At 39.8% G+C, this 16,911-nt stretch overlaps 2 protein-coding genes and 2 long non-coding RNA genes across 4 annotated transcripts; 2 read left to right on the top strand and 2 right to left on the bottom strand.

Moving 5' to 3' along the window:
• Positions 1-963: 963 nt before the first annotated feature.
• Positions 964-9,857, top strand: napab (N-ethylmaleimide-sensitive factor attachment protein, alpha b). The gene is made up of 11 exons (XM_019861546.1): positions 964-1,184; positions 2,281-2,360; positions 2,441-2,557; positions 4,499-4,545; positions 4,632-4,709; positions 5,083-5,138; positions 5,242-5,326; positions 5,970-6,074; positions 6,160-6,228; positions 7,417-7,467; positions 8,099-9,857. The coding sequence occupies exons 1-11, from the start codon at positions 1,087-1,089 to the stop codon at positions 8,198-8,200; spliced, it is 888 nt and encodes a 295-aa protein (XP_019717105.1). The 5' UTR covers positions 964-1,086; the 3' UTR covers positions 8,201-9,857.
• Positions 3,801-14,689, bottom strand: LOC109510885 (uncharacterized). The gene is made up of 3 exons (XR_002167205.1): positions 14,676-14,689; positions 12,357-12,359; positions 3,801-3,980 (listed from the first exon to the last, which is right to left on the bottom strand). It is a non-coding gene; the product is annotated as an uncharacterized LOC109510885 (long non-coding RNA).
• On the top strand, positions 11,141-16,499 carry b3gnt2l (UDP-GlcNAc:betaGal beta-1,3-N-acetylglucosaminyltransferase 2, like). Its single transcript, XM_019861527.1, has 4 exons — positions 11,141-11,469; positions 13,426-14,054; positions 14,964-15,079; positions 15,751-16,499. The coding sequence occupies exons 2-4, from the start codon at positions 13,470-13,472 to the stop codon at positions 16,346-16,348; spliced, it is 1,299 nt and encodes a 432-aa protein (XP_019717086.1). The 5' UTR covers positions 11,141-11,469; positions 13,426-13,469; the 3' UTR covers positions 16,349-16,499.
• On the bottom strand, positions 12,958-13,398 carry LOC109510887 (uncharacterized). Its single transcript, XR_002167207.1, has 2 exons — positions 13,247-13,398; positions 12,958-13,124 (listed from the first exon to the last, which is right to left on the bottom strand). It is a non-coding gene; the product is annotated as an uncharacterized LOC109510887 (long non-coding RNA).
• Positions 16,500-16,911: the final 412 nt, after the last annotated feature.

Below are 16,911 nucleotides of genomic sequence, written 5' to 3'. Positions count from 1 at the left end.
TTCGTAGCTTCTGTCACCCCCAAGGCTGAAACTATGCATTGCAACAACAGAGCCGTCGACATAGTTATACATAGCCCCGCCTCCCCACTGTGTGCTTCGAGAACACGTTTATTCTAGTAGATGTGTTAAAAAAGATGGATTGTTTGAAGAGGTAATTGTATGAATATTTTCTGCAACAGAAACGCAAAATAATATGTTTAGTTATCATTTAATAAATGGGGGACAAACGGCCACGCTCTGTTCATTGCAAAGTAAATTGTGTCATGTCCAATGGTCATTTTCTGTTCGCCAGAGTGGGAATGTCACCAGTCGACACCAAATATAAAAGATAAAATACTGGAAAATATGACAAAATGTTACAGGAGTCGATAGGCTTAGTCAGCATTGTATCATTTCTTCTAGTAGTGGCATGGGGGAAAATTTGTTTTCTTTTCCCTATACTGTACACAAAAAAGTTACGGACTGGTGTATTTGCTTTAAAACTTTTATTGAGATTCCACTTTCAATTAACTTTATTTTGTGCAAATGATTTTTAATTGAATCATTATTTGTAATGTGCAACGATTAATCGACAACTAATCTATTTTCTAATTCATTGATTATTTTTGACAGTTGATTAATCATTTAGATACCTCGTTTAATTTAGAGAAATGTCAAAATTCTTGATATTTCAACGTCTCGACAGTAAATATTCTCAGATTTCTGTCGTCCTCCGTTAAAGCAGACTGATGTTGAATCAAAATAAACCATTTTCAAACATTTGGTTTTACTTTAGAAAACAATTATCAACATTTTTGCTTATATTCTGACGTAATGGGCCGAAACAGTCACTATGTCATCATCATTAATTTGTTTGTGCATTTTCTGCACTGTCAATGTGAAATAATGTTCCAAAGTTTTGGTGACATTTCAGTTTTACTGGCAGTCACTAAACGCGCTGAGAGAGCGTTTCCGGTGTTTCCATGTCACGTGACAGGGAACTGGCTACTCGAATCAAATCAACGGCTGCCGCTTATGCTACAAGTTTGTTGACTTCTCCCCTTTTTTGTCACCTCCTCTCTCTAAACTGAGAGACTCGCCGCCAGCATGGACAACAGCGGCAAAGAGAAGGAAGCCACGGCTTTGATGGCCGAGGCTGAAAAGAAGTTGAAGTCATCACAGTCTTTTTTTGGGGCACTTTTCGGGTGAGTGGCACCACTGTAGCCGCGTTAGCTAAAGGGCCAACTAAGCGGAAAAGGTAGCGGCGATACGTGACAAGTAATATCTGATGAAAATCCTCTTTATTACTCCCACTGTCTGTTTTGTATGTGTGGTTTGGTCGTTACGCAGAATTTTAAGGCATTTACGTCTAATGTGGTTACTGCTTAAACGACTTAAAACTGCGTGGACGCTGATGTTCGAATTGTCAATACACACAGAATGAAATGGAGGATTGCTTGTTGTGAGGAAGCATGCTTGCTTTTCCACAAGGCTCACCACAAGAATAGTGAATGATTAACATGAATTACCGGTATTTCGTGCCAAAAACGGCTAAAATGTTCATCAGGTTGCGCCATCTAGTGGAATAGGCCGTACTCGTCAGCAGCTGTCAGTCATCATTTGTTTACAGCAGTGTTTCTCAACCTTTATTGAGCCAAGGCAGAGTTTACGTTAAAAAAAAATCTCACGGCCGTGGTGACTTTACACATAGGATCCCATGTTAACTTTGTGTGTTAACAACCAAGAATACAGTGAGTCGAAAGAAATGCAAGACTCCTTCTTGACAGTACCACAATATATACAATAAAGCTGTGACAAGACAAGTGAAGTGATGCTTTTATCAAATCTTCTCTTACTTTTATTCATTTGACTTGTTGTTGCGGCTTTGTGCCAGAAGCGCAGCAGGATGGGCTGGAGCAGCCCATTGCTCTCAAAACTCAGGGGTAGGGGCTGTATGCTTGGGAGGAGGGGGTTGTGTGCCTGCAATTATGCCAGAACCTAATTTTCAGTCTTCCAAATGACTGACATGGCTCCTACCTGTCATAGTATTCACTAGTACGAGCGCAGAGGTCCTTAGATCCAAGTAAACAGTCATGAAGCAAAAGAAAGTGTGCAACAGTGCAGTAATACTGATCAACAACAGTATAATGCAAATGATGGAGAGCGACAAAGCGAGAAGAACTCCAGCAACAATGGCATTACAGTGATGTGAAAGATGGTAGATGCTATGAAATTAAAGGTCAGTTGTTCAAGAAGGTCATGATAGATATTAATTATAAATCTGCTTTATGTCATGTGCAGGGGTTCCTCCAAGCAGGAAGAGGCCTGTGACATGTACGTGAGGGCCGCCAACATGTTCAAGATGGCAAAGAACTGGTGTGGTATGTTGATTTTTCCTTATCACCAGCACCTTTCTTGCTCCTTAATTTCTGTTTTCACGCGGAATGTCCTCTTTTTGCAGCGGCGGGGAATGCCTTCTCCCAGGCGGCTCGCCTCCACCTGCAGATGCAGAGCAAACACGACGCGGCCACCAACTTCATAGACGCCGGAAACGCCTTCAAAAAAGCCGACCCGCAAGGTAAAAGGGTCCCATATTGACACCGAATGGCACCATTGTACATTCTGCCCTTACAAAGAAAGGGACTGCTGACTTTTGAGACGCATTCATTTGAACATGTGATTTATTATTGTGATTGTAGAACTGCACTGACATGACACCGAGAAGTATTTCTAATACTTTTGCGTCATCTAAATGAAAATGACTCTACTGTGGCCAATTATGAGTCTGAATGATTTCAAAAGTGAAATCTCTAGAGTTGGCAGCCTGCTGCAACAGCTCCACTAACTTTTATCAAAATTTATACTTTGTGTGTACATCTTGCGACACGAAACCCTTTTTCAGCTCCCCATTTTGGCCGCGTCGTTTGTTAGCACTTGTTTCTGTGCACTATCACTGGCAGTGCCTCCAGTTAAGGCAAATGTTGTAATGATGATGGAACATCATCACCTAGGTTTTCCCAAATTATTTAGTAGCCTTACTGTATATAACAACCACCGTTATATACCTTAACCTTGTTAGAGGTACTGAACCAGACCAGTTCATATGCACATTCACTGAACCCTTCATTAGTGAAAAATAAAATGTTTGTTTTTTTTTTCCCCCCACAAATTCAAGACATAAAAAACATGTTTTAAACACAATTAGTATCGGTATAAAGCAGGGGTCCCCACCGATTACTTCAAAACAAAACACAGGAGCTCGCAAAATGAGTAAAAAAAAACTGCTGGAGATCACAAATGATGGCGGCCTTAAAAGTACGTTCGAGACAACTGGATTAAAGTTATGGCTGAATATTCTGAGATCGCCACAGTAGCACTGTTGCTATTTCCGACATGCTACCTGTGTGAGGCGGGGCTTTTCTGCAGCAACGGCGACTAAAACAAAATTACGAAGTAGACTTCACGTAAAACACACACTTGAGGTGTCATTGTCTCCTATTACCCCGAGATGGGACCGTCTGGTTGCAGAAAATCAAGCTCGGGGCTGTGGTGAGTCGTCATTTTCATGCACTTTGAATTTGCATTGTATCGTATTTGAAGGCATTAAATATTACCATAGCGATCAGAGTGTTGCGGCCAGATTATACGCTCCTTGTGTTTATTATTATATTTCGAAAACACGACAGTTTTCATGCAGCTCATACCATATTATTTTGTTGTATTTTTTCCGCCACACCTTAAATGCCGGTCCCTGAAAATATTGTCTGGCATAAACCGGTCCGTGGGGCAAAAAAGGTTGGGGACCCCTGGTATAAAGTATACGTTTTTTAATTGTGCACAAAATGAACCAGCCGTGTAATGGCCAAGCGGACGAATCATAACTAAATGACATGTTGAGTCGGGTTTGTCTTAACCTCCATGGCAGAGGCTCTGTCGAATCCCTGAAACTGATTCATCGAACCCCTAGGGTTCGCTCGAACCCTGGTTAAGAAACACTGGTACTGTATATCAACTTCTGACTTTGAAAAGAAAAAAAAAGAAAATGGTCTAAAAAAAAAATCATTCCCTTATTAGTTTTGGCATTTAGCAAATATAAATTATTTTGGTAATCGAGTAAACCTAAAACAGGAAAACGTAAGACAGATGAATGTGCTGGTACACACGTGCTGCCGAGAAGGCGCAACCACCAAGCACAGATTCTTCTCCTTTGACGAATGTCGTGGCCAAAAAAATGCTGAAAAACAATCTACATCAGGTCCACACGATGTAACAACAAACACCATGTGACAAAACAAAACACAAAAAAAATAAAAAGCAAGGCTCTTGAAGAGCATTTGCAGACGGCTCCCTCCTCTGGTGCCATCTTTGCAACAAAATAAATAAATAATATAATAATTATAATAATAATAATAATACATTTTATTTATTAGCGCCTTTCAAAATATTCAGGGGATTGTTGTATGGGATGTCATTATGTTGTGGTTGGTGAATGTATTTTATTTATTCCTTGTGTCAACAGAGGCCATAAACTGTCTAAACCGAGCTATTGAGATATACACAGATATGGTGAGTTTGCATTTATTTTTCATGTTCCAATTGTATGTGTTTTTTCTGTGTTAATTTGTAATGTTTTTTTTTTTGGGTCACTTCAGGGCCGCTTCACTATCGCGGCCAAACATCACATGAGCATCGCTGAGATCTACGAGACAGAGATGGTGGACATCGATAAGGTGCCAAAAGTCAAAACCTCAGTCACGTTTACACTGTCTAAAAAGAGCCAAAATTAATCCAAAGTATGAGGAAAAATAATATTCAGACATAGAAAAATGGTAAACATTTTGAACATTTAGAATACAATGCACAGTGTGTTGAAAAAAGATGAAATTAAAATAGGATCCCCCAAATATTTGACAAAAAGTTACAATTGTTAGAAAATTATCCAAAATACAGCCAACTATGCCTATTTGTGTTTTTTTTTATTTGCTATTCTCAGAGATGCTAAAGTTGCATGAATAATAATACAGTGAAACATTTCCATACACCATTTAGATATATCAAGTGAAATTCAAAATTAAATGACCCACGTGCCTCTTTTCCTCGCAGGCCATCGCTCATTATGAACAAGCCGCAGATTATTACAAAGGTGAAGAATCCACCAGGTGAATGTAAACCCCATCAGCAGTCTTACTGTGGTCATCATCGGGTTTATTTTTTGTCATCTCGCACCTTAGACTGAGCAGCGCTTTGCTTGACTTTTCACAGTTCGGCCAACAAGTGCCTTTTAAAGGTCGCCACCTACGCTGCCCAGCTGGAGCAATACCACAAAGCCATTGAAATCTACGAGCAGGTCAGCTTCAAACGCCGATACACTCACTCACTCACTGGCTCACAAGGGGACCCATCATCGAGCTCCAACCAAACTAAAAAGTGTTCTCATACATGCAAACAAATGCACACTCGCACCTGACACCGTCGGAGAGTATGATATGATACTTCAACAACTTAGTCGTTATTAAAAAAAAAATTGAAAATAAATAAATCTGAGAAAATGTGAATGTGGATGCCGAACTGTGACTATACTTTATTTAAAATGTATTATTCTTATAACATATATTATTATTATTATTGTTATTATTATTATGCAGATGTTGACTGTAGTTTTATGTTATAACATCACCATTCCCCAATAGTTGGCAGGCATGCCTTAGTTGCACTTGCAGCATGTATTGTACTGCCCTAAACTACAACGTGATTATGCCTAATTTTTGGTATATTTGGAATTTCATGCATGACACACATAGTACCTCGATAATAGTTGCATTATGAGTGAGTTGATTTTTTTATTTTTGTGTGTGTGAAAAAAAAATATACAAAATGAGTTCTGGCAATGAATGTTGGTTTGCTGTTCGACGGTTTTGTGCCAACCTTGAATGGTCATTTTTCACAAACGTGAATTTGGGTCCCTGCAGTGTTTTGTTTGTCTTTTGAAGGTGGGCACTCACGCCATGGACAGCACGCTGCTCAAATACAGCGCCAAGGATCACTTCTTCAAAGCGGCGCTCTGTCATTTCTGCGTGGACATGCTCAATGCTAAAGTGAGTCGCGGTGACGGCGCACTGACGCTTTGAACTGTGCCTCCCGTCACAGTAATAATACTCAGCATTTCTCGCACCGTGTTAGCTGGCTGTGCAGAAGTATGAAGAAATGTTCCCGGCCTTTTCGGACTCTCGAGAGTGCAAGCTGTTGAAGGTAGGTTCCGTCTTTGGAGCAAGGTCGCCTGTTAAATCTTTGGAAAAACAGTTAGTCAACCATGAACTTGTCAACTGTCTATTTATGTATTTTACTGGTAATGTATATATTTACGATATCAGCTGGAAATTAGAGTACTAGGGTTGTCTCGAGCCGATCGGAAATTGGGGTTGTTCGCGTGACTTTAAACTGATCCTGTATCGGGTGAAAAAGATTGGTTTTATTATTTTATGAGCATTTAAAGGTCACAAAGCTACAAAATAATCCAAATGTGCAAATATCTTGCCCAAAAGAACAGTAGTAGCTTCGTTTTATATTTCACAATGCCAATTTTTAGCCAATTTTTTTTTTTTAGCGATGTAGTTAAGTGTGACCCGCACACACCCAGAGACTCGTGTTCTCAGCTGCGCAAAGCTTTCCTGCAGGCATAGAGACAGAGTGGTGGGGTTGTCTTCATAGCTTGAATGGAGGGAGAAGCAAGCCCAAAAATGCCCCTAAATAAGTCTGCCTTGCCTGATATAAAGAAGCGTCCTCGCGCAATGAAATCGTTAAAGAGTTGAGAGAGCTGAGAAAGTGACAGACAGGTTATCAACAGTGACACGTCAGAACGCTTTTTTTTTTTTCCTTAATGCATTGTCGAGGTATTGGATCGCAAATCTGTGTCAGCAGATACAGTACTTAAAAGCAAATCAGACTCTGGTGCCAGAAAAGCTGATAGGGACATCCATAGAGGTTATCGTATCTCTAAATTCCACATACTATTGACACCAATTAAAATTAATCGGAGTGGATTTTATTTTATTTTTTTTTTTTAACGCACATCAATTTTCATGAAGGCCTGCTAGCTTAATGCTAACATGTGATGTGGAACCACTTAGATTTGTGAATGGAAATTACTCTTGATCAGGGGTAGGGAACTCCGGTTCCTTCAGTGTTTCGATCTCTCTTTACTTCAACACACAAACTTTCAAGCAACTGTTGAAGGTAGCTTCCGTCACAAACAACAAAAGAGATTTAAACATTGTACATTGAGACATCAAAATGTTCAATCATAGAGTGCAGCATTACTCAGAGGCATACATTTATTTACGCTACCTGTTCATCCAGTTGACCTCAGTGCTGCCCACAACGTGGTACTGTGCTGCACTCTTGCTTTAAAAATCTGCTTTTTTTTTTTTTCTTGACCAGAAACTCCTCAACGCTTATGAAGAACAGAACGTGGACGCCTACACCGATTCGGTGAATGGAAACCTTTGTGTAGTGCTGTTGTGCATTTCTGACTCAACATGGTTTATAATAGTTGTGATTGATTTTTTTTTCTCATAATGGTTAGCTTGTAATTTCGCCGTATCTTTTTTTTTAAATTCACTTAGTTTTAATTAGTTTTTTTAGAGCAAGTTTGTTAGTTTTTATTCAATTTTATTTTGCTTCGTTTTTGTTTAGGTTTCATTTTAGTTTTTTTTTTTATATTTAAAGTTCTTGTCGAGTACAAAATGATATATATATATATAAATATATTTTTTAAAGTCAGTGTTGTGTAATGAAGTAAACTGCAAACAACAATAGTTGAACCTTCCTTCTGTATGGATGTGCGGCAAAACCAAAACAAGAACATAAATCCTGAAAGCTCACGTGTGATATTAATTGTCATAGACAAAAACAGAACGTTTTTCCTGTAATTTTTAGTTAGTTTCATAAATGAAAGATGTACTTCTCAGGTTACTTTTTTTGGTTTTATTTTGTGAACGAAAATGTTTTTTTCAATTTTAGATTCAGTTATTTCATTAGTTTTTTTTTTTTAAGTACAGTAACTTTGGTCTAAAATAAAACCGTGTTTTATTGGTTGATTGATGTTTTTAATTTTGAACAGGTTAAGGAGTTTGACACCATCTCGCGGCTTGACCAGTGGCTCACCACCATGCTACTGCGCATCAAGAAAACCATACAGGAGGACGAGTACGACCTGCGCTGACTTGACCTCCGCCCTCACCACTGCGCCTTGTGTTTTTGCCTTGACTCTCTCTTTCTCTCTCCCATCATCTTTGCTTACCTTAAAGCCCTTATATCCACCTTTCATAACATCCACAGGATCTGATCTCTATGAACACTATCCTCCTGAGTGCACTAATGGTTATTAGTCTGTTGTCAGATTGCCAGCACATGACGAGATATGGAGCCATTCTACGAATAGTGGAAAAAAAAAATGCACGTAACTGATGCCCAAATAATGCTTTAAATTCCCTTTGTTAATGGTTTAAACTATAAATATAAGCACAAACTATGAGCCCAAAACATCTTATCGACACTTTAAACTGATCCTATAACTCTACCCTTAAAAGTAATGTCTTATAGATGAATTGCACATGTACATGCATATGCGATAAAGACTTTCTGCTTTTACCTGGACTAAACTTGGCTCCTCCCTGACATCCAGTGCTGGTCTTTTCGTTGAGATGTATCGTTTCATAAATTCTTCCTTAGAGCAACTGTTCCAGGTTTGGCGAAAAAGTAACTTGGCATTAAAAATTGATTTTTAAAAATCTATATTACTATTAGAAGGTTAGCAAAATCAATCATCCATATTTTAAAATACATGGGAAAATTAACTTTGTATTTCAATGTTAGGTACCTGTGGTATCAACAACACCAAACCAAAGTGTCTGGAAAATCACAAATAAGTCAATAAGAAATCCCCATAATCTTTTTAAAACAAATAATGGAGGAGCGGGTTTAAAAAAAAATCAGCAAAATTCACAAACGGTGAACCTCAAAAGTGAACTGAAGCAAAAAAAAAAGGTTCTTTTTAAATTGCCTATGTACATCGTTTAAATATTCAATTTACCACCAAGTGTGATCCCAAAACACTTGAACTTCATTTGGAATTTAATTTACATTTCTGTTAAAAATAAACAATTTACAGATTATTTGATTCAGACAAAAAAAAAAACACCTAATGCGGTAAAGACTCCATAACAACACAGGCTGAACTTAGTCTCCCACCAATCAACATGTATCACTTCAGCATACTCTCTTTGCCAACTGTACTACTTTTGGAAATAGACTCAACCCTATCTAAATGATTAAATGTTTTGTGACTTTCGTAACAGAACAACGTTAAGAAGTTAAGCATTAAAACAACGTTAAAGTGCTTAGATGGCTTTTTCCCTATTATGGCACCATGGCTCCACTTATAACAACAACCGTGATGTCTTCATTTCAGCGCAACGGGATGAGAATCTCATTTGATCGTCCCCAAGGACTTTGTGTGGTTTTGTCCCGCACGTCATGATGAACATTTTGCATGGTTTTCGACAAGAGCAATAGACTAGCGTTTCTCCTTTCTTTCTTTCATTTTTGTTTGTCTTGTTTTACGCGTGCCTGGTCTGTCTCCGACTCTTGTCTTAACGTGCGTGTTGATAGCGTGGAAACATCCAAAGTGATGTCCAACCCAACCAAAGCAGGAAATCATGTGAAGTCAAGTAAAAACCTTGGCAAACCTACAGGCGATGTTTAAATTCACATTTTAATGCCCCCCCCAACCCCCATTGCCGTACGAGTGCAACAAGAAGTTGACACTTCACTGTATAATAAATTACAAAACTCTTATAATAAAGTCAAACTCCTCCCCCGTTGTCGACGCCTGACAGACGCAATACAGATGGAACAAGAAAGCGTTTGCAAAGCAATACTGACGCCCAGTGGCCTTTTGCAGGTACTGACATCAAGTTAATGAGGGTTATACGGTGTGTTTTTTTTAATCATAAAATGTCAAATAATGTACTCCGTTTTTGTTAAGAGACGTTCTACAACATTTTGCGCCACCAACCTTCTCATTAAAAGGAATGGAAAAGCAAAAATTGTACCTTCCAGTTCAGTTATTCCTGCGCGTGTTACACATTTAAAGCGTTTTAAAGCCACATTTACATGTTTGAAAAACCTTTGTCCTTATAATTTAACTGCGTGATTCTCAAACTTTTTACACCAAGTACCACCTAAATACAGTCATAATAACAATAATGTGGCTCTCCTAATATGATAAACGTTCAAATACAGTAGCCGAGCAGGCCTACGTGTGAAAAAATGAAGTGGAAGAGATATATTTAACATTCCTTTATGATTCCGTAAAAATACATTTCATATAAAAGTTAAATTACAACTAAAGAAATAAAACGTATAAAGATGCTAATTTATTTAAATTAAGACACATACACAACTGAATTGCAGTTGTGTATCACACTGGGAATCGCAGATCTGACAACTCTTCACACCCTGTAATCACTTTGAAACGTATTCAAACACACATTCAATACACGTAAACGTCTAGTATTGCAAACATTTGTACTGTTCAACAGAAATATGGCATGGCATTACTGCGTACGATTACCGTACTGTGTGCGCATATTACTTTCGACGAGATGTGTTGGTGGTCCCATTCCATAAAAATATTTGACAAACTATGTAGCCTACCGTAGTTTGTTTGTGTTGGCATCCCGCAAAAAGCCACACAACGTGATATCGCATTCATTATATGCTGGATAAGAATTGAAATTGAACCTAATGATGAGACCCACAATGAAAATGACATGCTACCTTTCGATGTTCATTGGATTTAAGTCTCACAAGATTTACGTAATGCGACATCGCGTATAATTCAGTTTTATTTGTGGCATTTTTCAAACTTTGTTTGACTTCGGAGGTTCACTTCCAATAATAATAAAATAATTTTATTACTCGCCTATCTATCTATCTCTATAGATATCGCTGGCTGTTCAAGCCTTAAAATGGAATCCTAAAAGAAAGTAAACCATTTTCGATGTTTTAAATTGGTGAGTAATTTGTAAAAATAACAGACACACCTGTGCCGCCACCCACGCACGCACACACACACACGCACACGCACACGGACAGACAAACACAAATGTTGGAAGCATCATTCTCATGCATAGGCTATTGTCCTCTGCATGCCCTGCTGCTACCTGAGGAGGAGAGTAAAAACATAAGAAAATATGTTGTAAAAACCGCTTTATGGCCATAAACTGAAGATAAATGAAAAACCGAAAATACGGCCCAAACTGAACTTGGCCTCTTGCACCGTCTTCTCCGCCGCGTAAAGTAGTCCCTTTGCGCTGGTGGTGGCATCAAACCTACACTCTATTGATGTTTTGCACAAACACTCCAGGTAAGGTCACGTGATCCTCGGAGTCGTCGAGCCCCAAGAAGCCTCGTGCAAGTCACCTTTCAGTAAGTTTATTTTTTCTTTCTCTCTCTTTTGCTTAAATATGTGTAAGGATGATGTGGTAGCCTCCGTTTTGCTTTAATGCGTACTTGTTTGTACGATGGAGCGCCGAACAAAGTCCCTGGTTAATTGCGCCGTGTTTAACACACGATGCACACCCGTGGAGAGAGTAACCAAGACCACCACGATAATTTATGGAACAGCAGGCTGCCAAAATGTTCTTTAATAATATAATCGGCATTGTTTGCAAAGCAGCATTCGCACGTAAGGCAAATCATTGTGCAAAACAAGAAATATTTTAGATTGATTGAAAAAGGCTTCAGGCCATAATCAATTGTGTCGAGCCAATCTGTTGGGGAAACGTTTGTTCCACCGTTCAGTCAAGTCAAGTCAGCTTTATTGTCAAATATGCTCTTTGTCCAACATAGAGCACAGATGAAATTTCTTTCCTCTCAACCACAGTACAAACATGCAGTGCGTTGAAAACACACACAGCTAACAATAAGGGCAGCGAAACTGAACTGCATAAAAAGACATAAAGCCATAAATATATAAATATAAACAAATAAAACAATAAATAGCAAATCAACAGGCAACCAGCCAAGGAAACACAATGATGGTTCACATTAGTGATGGCAACACTCAGTAAGCCTGCACATGATGATCCAGAAAGTAGCGCTCCTATTTATGTTGACAACTAACTAGAATGTCGGAAATACTGTTCATTTTCCTTGGATGCATAGTATGTTCTGTGTAAATTTGGACCTGGGCCACTGGCAACGTTAGACATCAAACTTAATTACTTAACATACTAAATAATTCACTGTAATTAAAAAAAGAAAAATTCCCACGTGAACCAACCCTGAGATGGAACCCGCGATCAGGACTGGACTGGCTGTCAGGTGTAGCAGGCAGAGATCCTCAGTGAGCTGGTATCTTGAGAGGCCGTTGTGGTGCTATTGAATTATTTTTCTTAAAACTTTTAGAGATGATTTGAATGAAAGGGCTACTAATTGCAGTATATAAAATGGTGTTGGCTCTGATTGACCTTTCCTGAGGAAATGCAAATTAATGCATGAGATCGTAGACGATAAACCTAGCGACGGCAAATAAAATCGCATTATCTTGTGAATTAAGCTCAGCAAAACCTTGCTTTTTTTGCTTAGACTTTATCTGGCTTGTATTATGACTGTGATGGGCATGCTTCTGGATATTGTGGGCATTTTATTTCATGAAAAGATGACTATGGATCATATGTTATGAGAAAAAAAAATGACTTCGTTTCAGAGATGGGCATGCGATGTACATATCTGTACTGTAACCCAGTTTTCCCAACTCAAAAGACATAAACACACAACCAATTAGCTTGATGTCATGTTCTCTTCCTCGAGAAGGCTTCTAGTATCAGTATGTTGAGACTCAACTTCAGAGCATTCGTACTATTTCAAATATGTCTGTGAGCAAATAAAACGTTTGAACGATTCAAGCAAAAGTGACCAGACAAAGGCACCCTTTATTGCACAACGGGAATTTGAAACAGTAATCAACGCTTTTGTCACATCTCTGCTGGATTACTGTAATGCACTTTATTTTGGAGTCAGCCAGCCCTGACCTTTAACGTTGATCCTGCTGGCTTAAAATGTTGCTGCTTGCCTCCTAACTGGAACACATAAGAGGGACCACGTAACTGCGGCTCTGGATTTCCTCCACATGCTCCTTTAGAATTCATTTAAAATTTCTATTTTTTTCTTTCAATCTTGAAATCATCTCACAGTGCCTGACCTCTCTGGGCTGGGTCAGCTAATGGCACCCAAGTCGAGGCTCAGAGGGAATAGAGCTTTTTCTGTCGCTGGTCCCAAACTTTGGAAGGAGCCCATTTTTATTCTTTGACATCCAACACGGCATGATACACTGTCCTGCAATTCTAGAATGACCCATAACTCCTTTCATTTTTCACACAGGTTGGTCCTCCACTCCTAGAAAATGATCCACCTCTAACGCCCTCATGAGAATCACTCAGAGGTTCCGAGTATTGCTCCTCCTGTCCACTTTACTCCTCGTCTTCCTCTACTCCAACAGTCGAAAGGAGGTGAACTCCAGCATGAAAGAGCCTCCGAAGAGTGCCGGCGTGCGCCAAATGGAGGTCCAAACTCCAGTCCAAACCCCGGTCCAAACTCCGATCCAAACTCCGATCCAAACCCCGGTCCACACCTCGGTCCAAATCCCGGTCCAAGCCAAAGTCCCAACCCTGCCAAGTGTCAACATATCTTCCACGTTCCGGACTTTGATCCCGGAAAATGGAGCATATTGGAATCGACTTCTGCACTCCAGTCTGAAACGTGCAGACCAGGGCGAGAACCCATTGAGTCGAGTTCCGCCTTGGCCTTACTGCCGGAACACCAATCAAGAGCTGATTGAGACCAACGTGCAGGATGTAGACTCCTATCCATTCCTGCTGCGAAACTTCCTGTGGGGGATGAAGTGCCGCTCGCCTCCGTTCCTCATGGACCAGCCCAACAAGTGCAAGGAGAACGCCACATTCCTGTTATTTGCCATCAAATCCATGCCGGCCCACTTTGAACGGCGACAGGTGTGGTGACTTCATATTGAATTTAAATGTATTGCCCTTAAAATTGGAATCGGTGTTGTACCTACGAGGGGTGTAAGGAAAAACTATTTGAATTGGGAAATCGGTTTTCATTTAACTGAATTGAATCATTCACACTTTACTGTATTGGCCCGAATATCAGACAGTGTTTTTTGCATTGAAATAAGACTGAAAAAGTGGGGGTCGTCTTATATTCAGGGTCTAGACATTATACCCATTCACAACACTAGATGGCGCCAGATATCATTGAAGCGAATGCTGAACTTGACTCCCCAGGCCAAAGTGAACCCCTGTCACAAAGAATAAAAATAAAAATAGCGGTAGCACGAAGAAGAAAAATAAAAAATAGCGGTAAGAAAGAAAAGAGAAGAAAATAATAGAAGAGAAAACAGAAAATGGAGAAACGTAGCGACAATCTGGAGAAAAGTGGGTCGAAGATCGGCCAGGTTAACCGGCAGCTGAGGAGAAGTTATGATGTAATTTACATTTCAAAAACCAGAAGCCATTCATTTACGAATGTGACTGCACTTTAGATTTGAATGAGGCAAAATAACATGCTCTTTCTCTCAAATATATTGTTATAATCATTTGTTTCAGATGTACAGTCATTATTTTCTGTATAAAAATTAATTTGGTGTTCAAAAAGTCTTTTTTCAAACTTGAATCTTGAAAATGAGGGGGTCGTCTTACAATCAGGGCCGTCTTATATTCGGGCCAATACGGTATTTATTGTATTGAGCTTAAAAGTTAAATACATTTGAACAGTACTTGGGCAGTGATTCTTCCTGCATAACCGTAGAAAGAGGGCGTCGGCCGCTAGTGGCACGGCACGTTGCTAATCACTGAAAAGACAAAAATATGCTTCTTTGGCACTTCATTTATTTCGCGCAGGCAGTGCGTGACACCTGGGGACAGGAGCGCCTCTATAACGGGGGACTACGTGTGAGGACAGCGTTCCTGCTGGGCACCGCCTCACCGGACGACCCAGATCTCAGTGTGCTGGTCAGGTCAGTGTTGCCAATTAAATTTTAGGAGATGTCAATCACTATTTGGTGCTAAAAGTTTTTAAATTACATTGCCGTTGCATCATGATAATTGGGGAAAAAAAATCTAAGCAAGATTTATAATCTGAAGTCAGGGGAGAAGATGCTTTTTTTGTGTTGCTGCCAAGCATTTCACTTGATTCAAGCCCTCAAGTGATTCAAATTTATTGCAATTGTATTTCTTATGATCAATTTTAGCTTAAAATAAGAAAAGGCATCATTATATGAGTTTCGATGGCATTAATTTGTACGACAATAGTTGGAATTATTGAGGCTAGTTATGTTTACTACCGGTAATTTAATTAATTTTTCCTCCTTTTTTTGCCTCAATGGCTTAAAATTTCTATACTTATACTACCAACATCTATTATGCTACAGTGAAACCTGGCATATTTGCACTTCGTTCCCACAAATGAGTCCATGTGGAAAAATTGACCCATTACTGTATTGGTTCGTGCTCAGGTGAAAGCAACAACAGGACTGTATTGCTTTGGTGGTATGTTAGTGCCAAAGAAAGTTGAACCGCAAATTTTAAAAAGTAGCGACACTTGTTTCCCTGAAAAAAAGTTGCTAAGTTTGTCTGAAAAGTTGCTAGATCTAGCAACTAAAGTGCTAAATTGGTGTCAATGGCTCAGGTTTGAAGCAGAGAACTACGGCGACATCCTGCAGGCCGACTTCCACGATTCTCTCCTCAACCTGACCCTCAAGATGAACGCTTTTTTCCGTTGGACCCTGGAAAGATGTCCGAGGGTCTCCTTTGTCTTCAGCGGTGATGACGACGTCATGGTCAACACCCCGGCCCTGCTGAGCTACCTCAGCTCTCTCGACTCTTCCAAGGCCTCTCGATTGTACGCCGGAGACGTGATAAAGATGGCGAGTCCCCAACGGGACCCCAAGAACAAATACTTCATTCCCATGAGCTTCTATGAGGGGCCCTACCCGGCCTACGTGGGTGGTGGCGGCTTTGTAATCTCCGGGGGCTTGCTGCGACCGCTTTATTCCACCTGCGGAGTCATTCCCTATTTCCCCATCGATGATGTCTACGTTGGCATGTGCTTCAGTGCCCTGGGCGTCTTGCCCGAGGCCCACGCTGGCTTTTACACCTTCGACATCCGAGACAGAGACCGTGGGAACCTGTGTGCCTACAAGAAGTTGATTCTTGTCCACCGTCGGTCCCCCCGGCAGGTAAAGAAGATCTGGCAGGGCATCCACAGTCCGCTACTGACTTGTTGAGGGAAAATCTGTATGCGGGGGTGGGGGGGGGGGTTGAAGACTGACAAAGTGGCTTCAGATCACATTTCCACCAACAGAACGAATGTAGGATCATACCTTGTTAAACACAGTGACACAATTAAAAAAATAATTCAAGTAATAATATAATGGATTTATTTAAAGTCTTAAATTATGTTCAGTTTCGAAAGGCATGATATATATATATATATATATATATATATATATATATATATATATAATTTATTTTGCTGTATTTTTCTTCCTTGCTTTGCATGTTGGGAAGTAGAGACGAAAACAATCTCAGATTTGTGGATTGAGGAATTTGGTGTGAATGGGAAAGGCCAATCAGAATGCCGGACAAAAAGCCAGGCAGTAGCCTGCTAGCTAAAGAACAAAGATGGATCACAGAGTTTAGAAAATGAGAAACATGGAAAAGAATCGTCGGGAGTCATTTGTGTTGAACAGTCCAATTAAAATCATTGACAAGATCGTCGCCTCTAACACAGGAAGTACCCTGCTAGCTAAAAAAATAAAGGCTGTATCAAAATTTGTCGGCCGCTTCC

This window comes from Hippocampus comes, unplaced genomic scaffold (assembly GCF_001891065.2).
Source record: "Hippocampus comes isolate QL1 unplaced genomic scaffold, H_comes_QL1_v1.1 scaffold122, whole genome shotgun sequence".
Lineage (NCBI taxonomy): Eukaryota > Metazoa > Chordata > Actinopteri > Syngnathiformes > Syngnathidae > Hippocampus > Hippocampus comes.
Note: the sequence above shows the minus strand (reverse complement) of the source record. Positions and strands in the feature narration are given on the sequence as shown.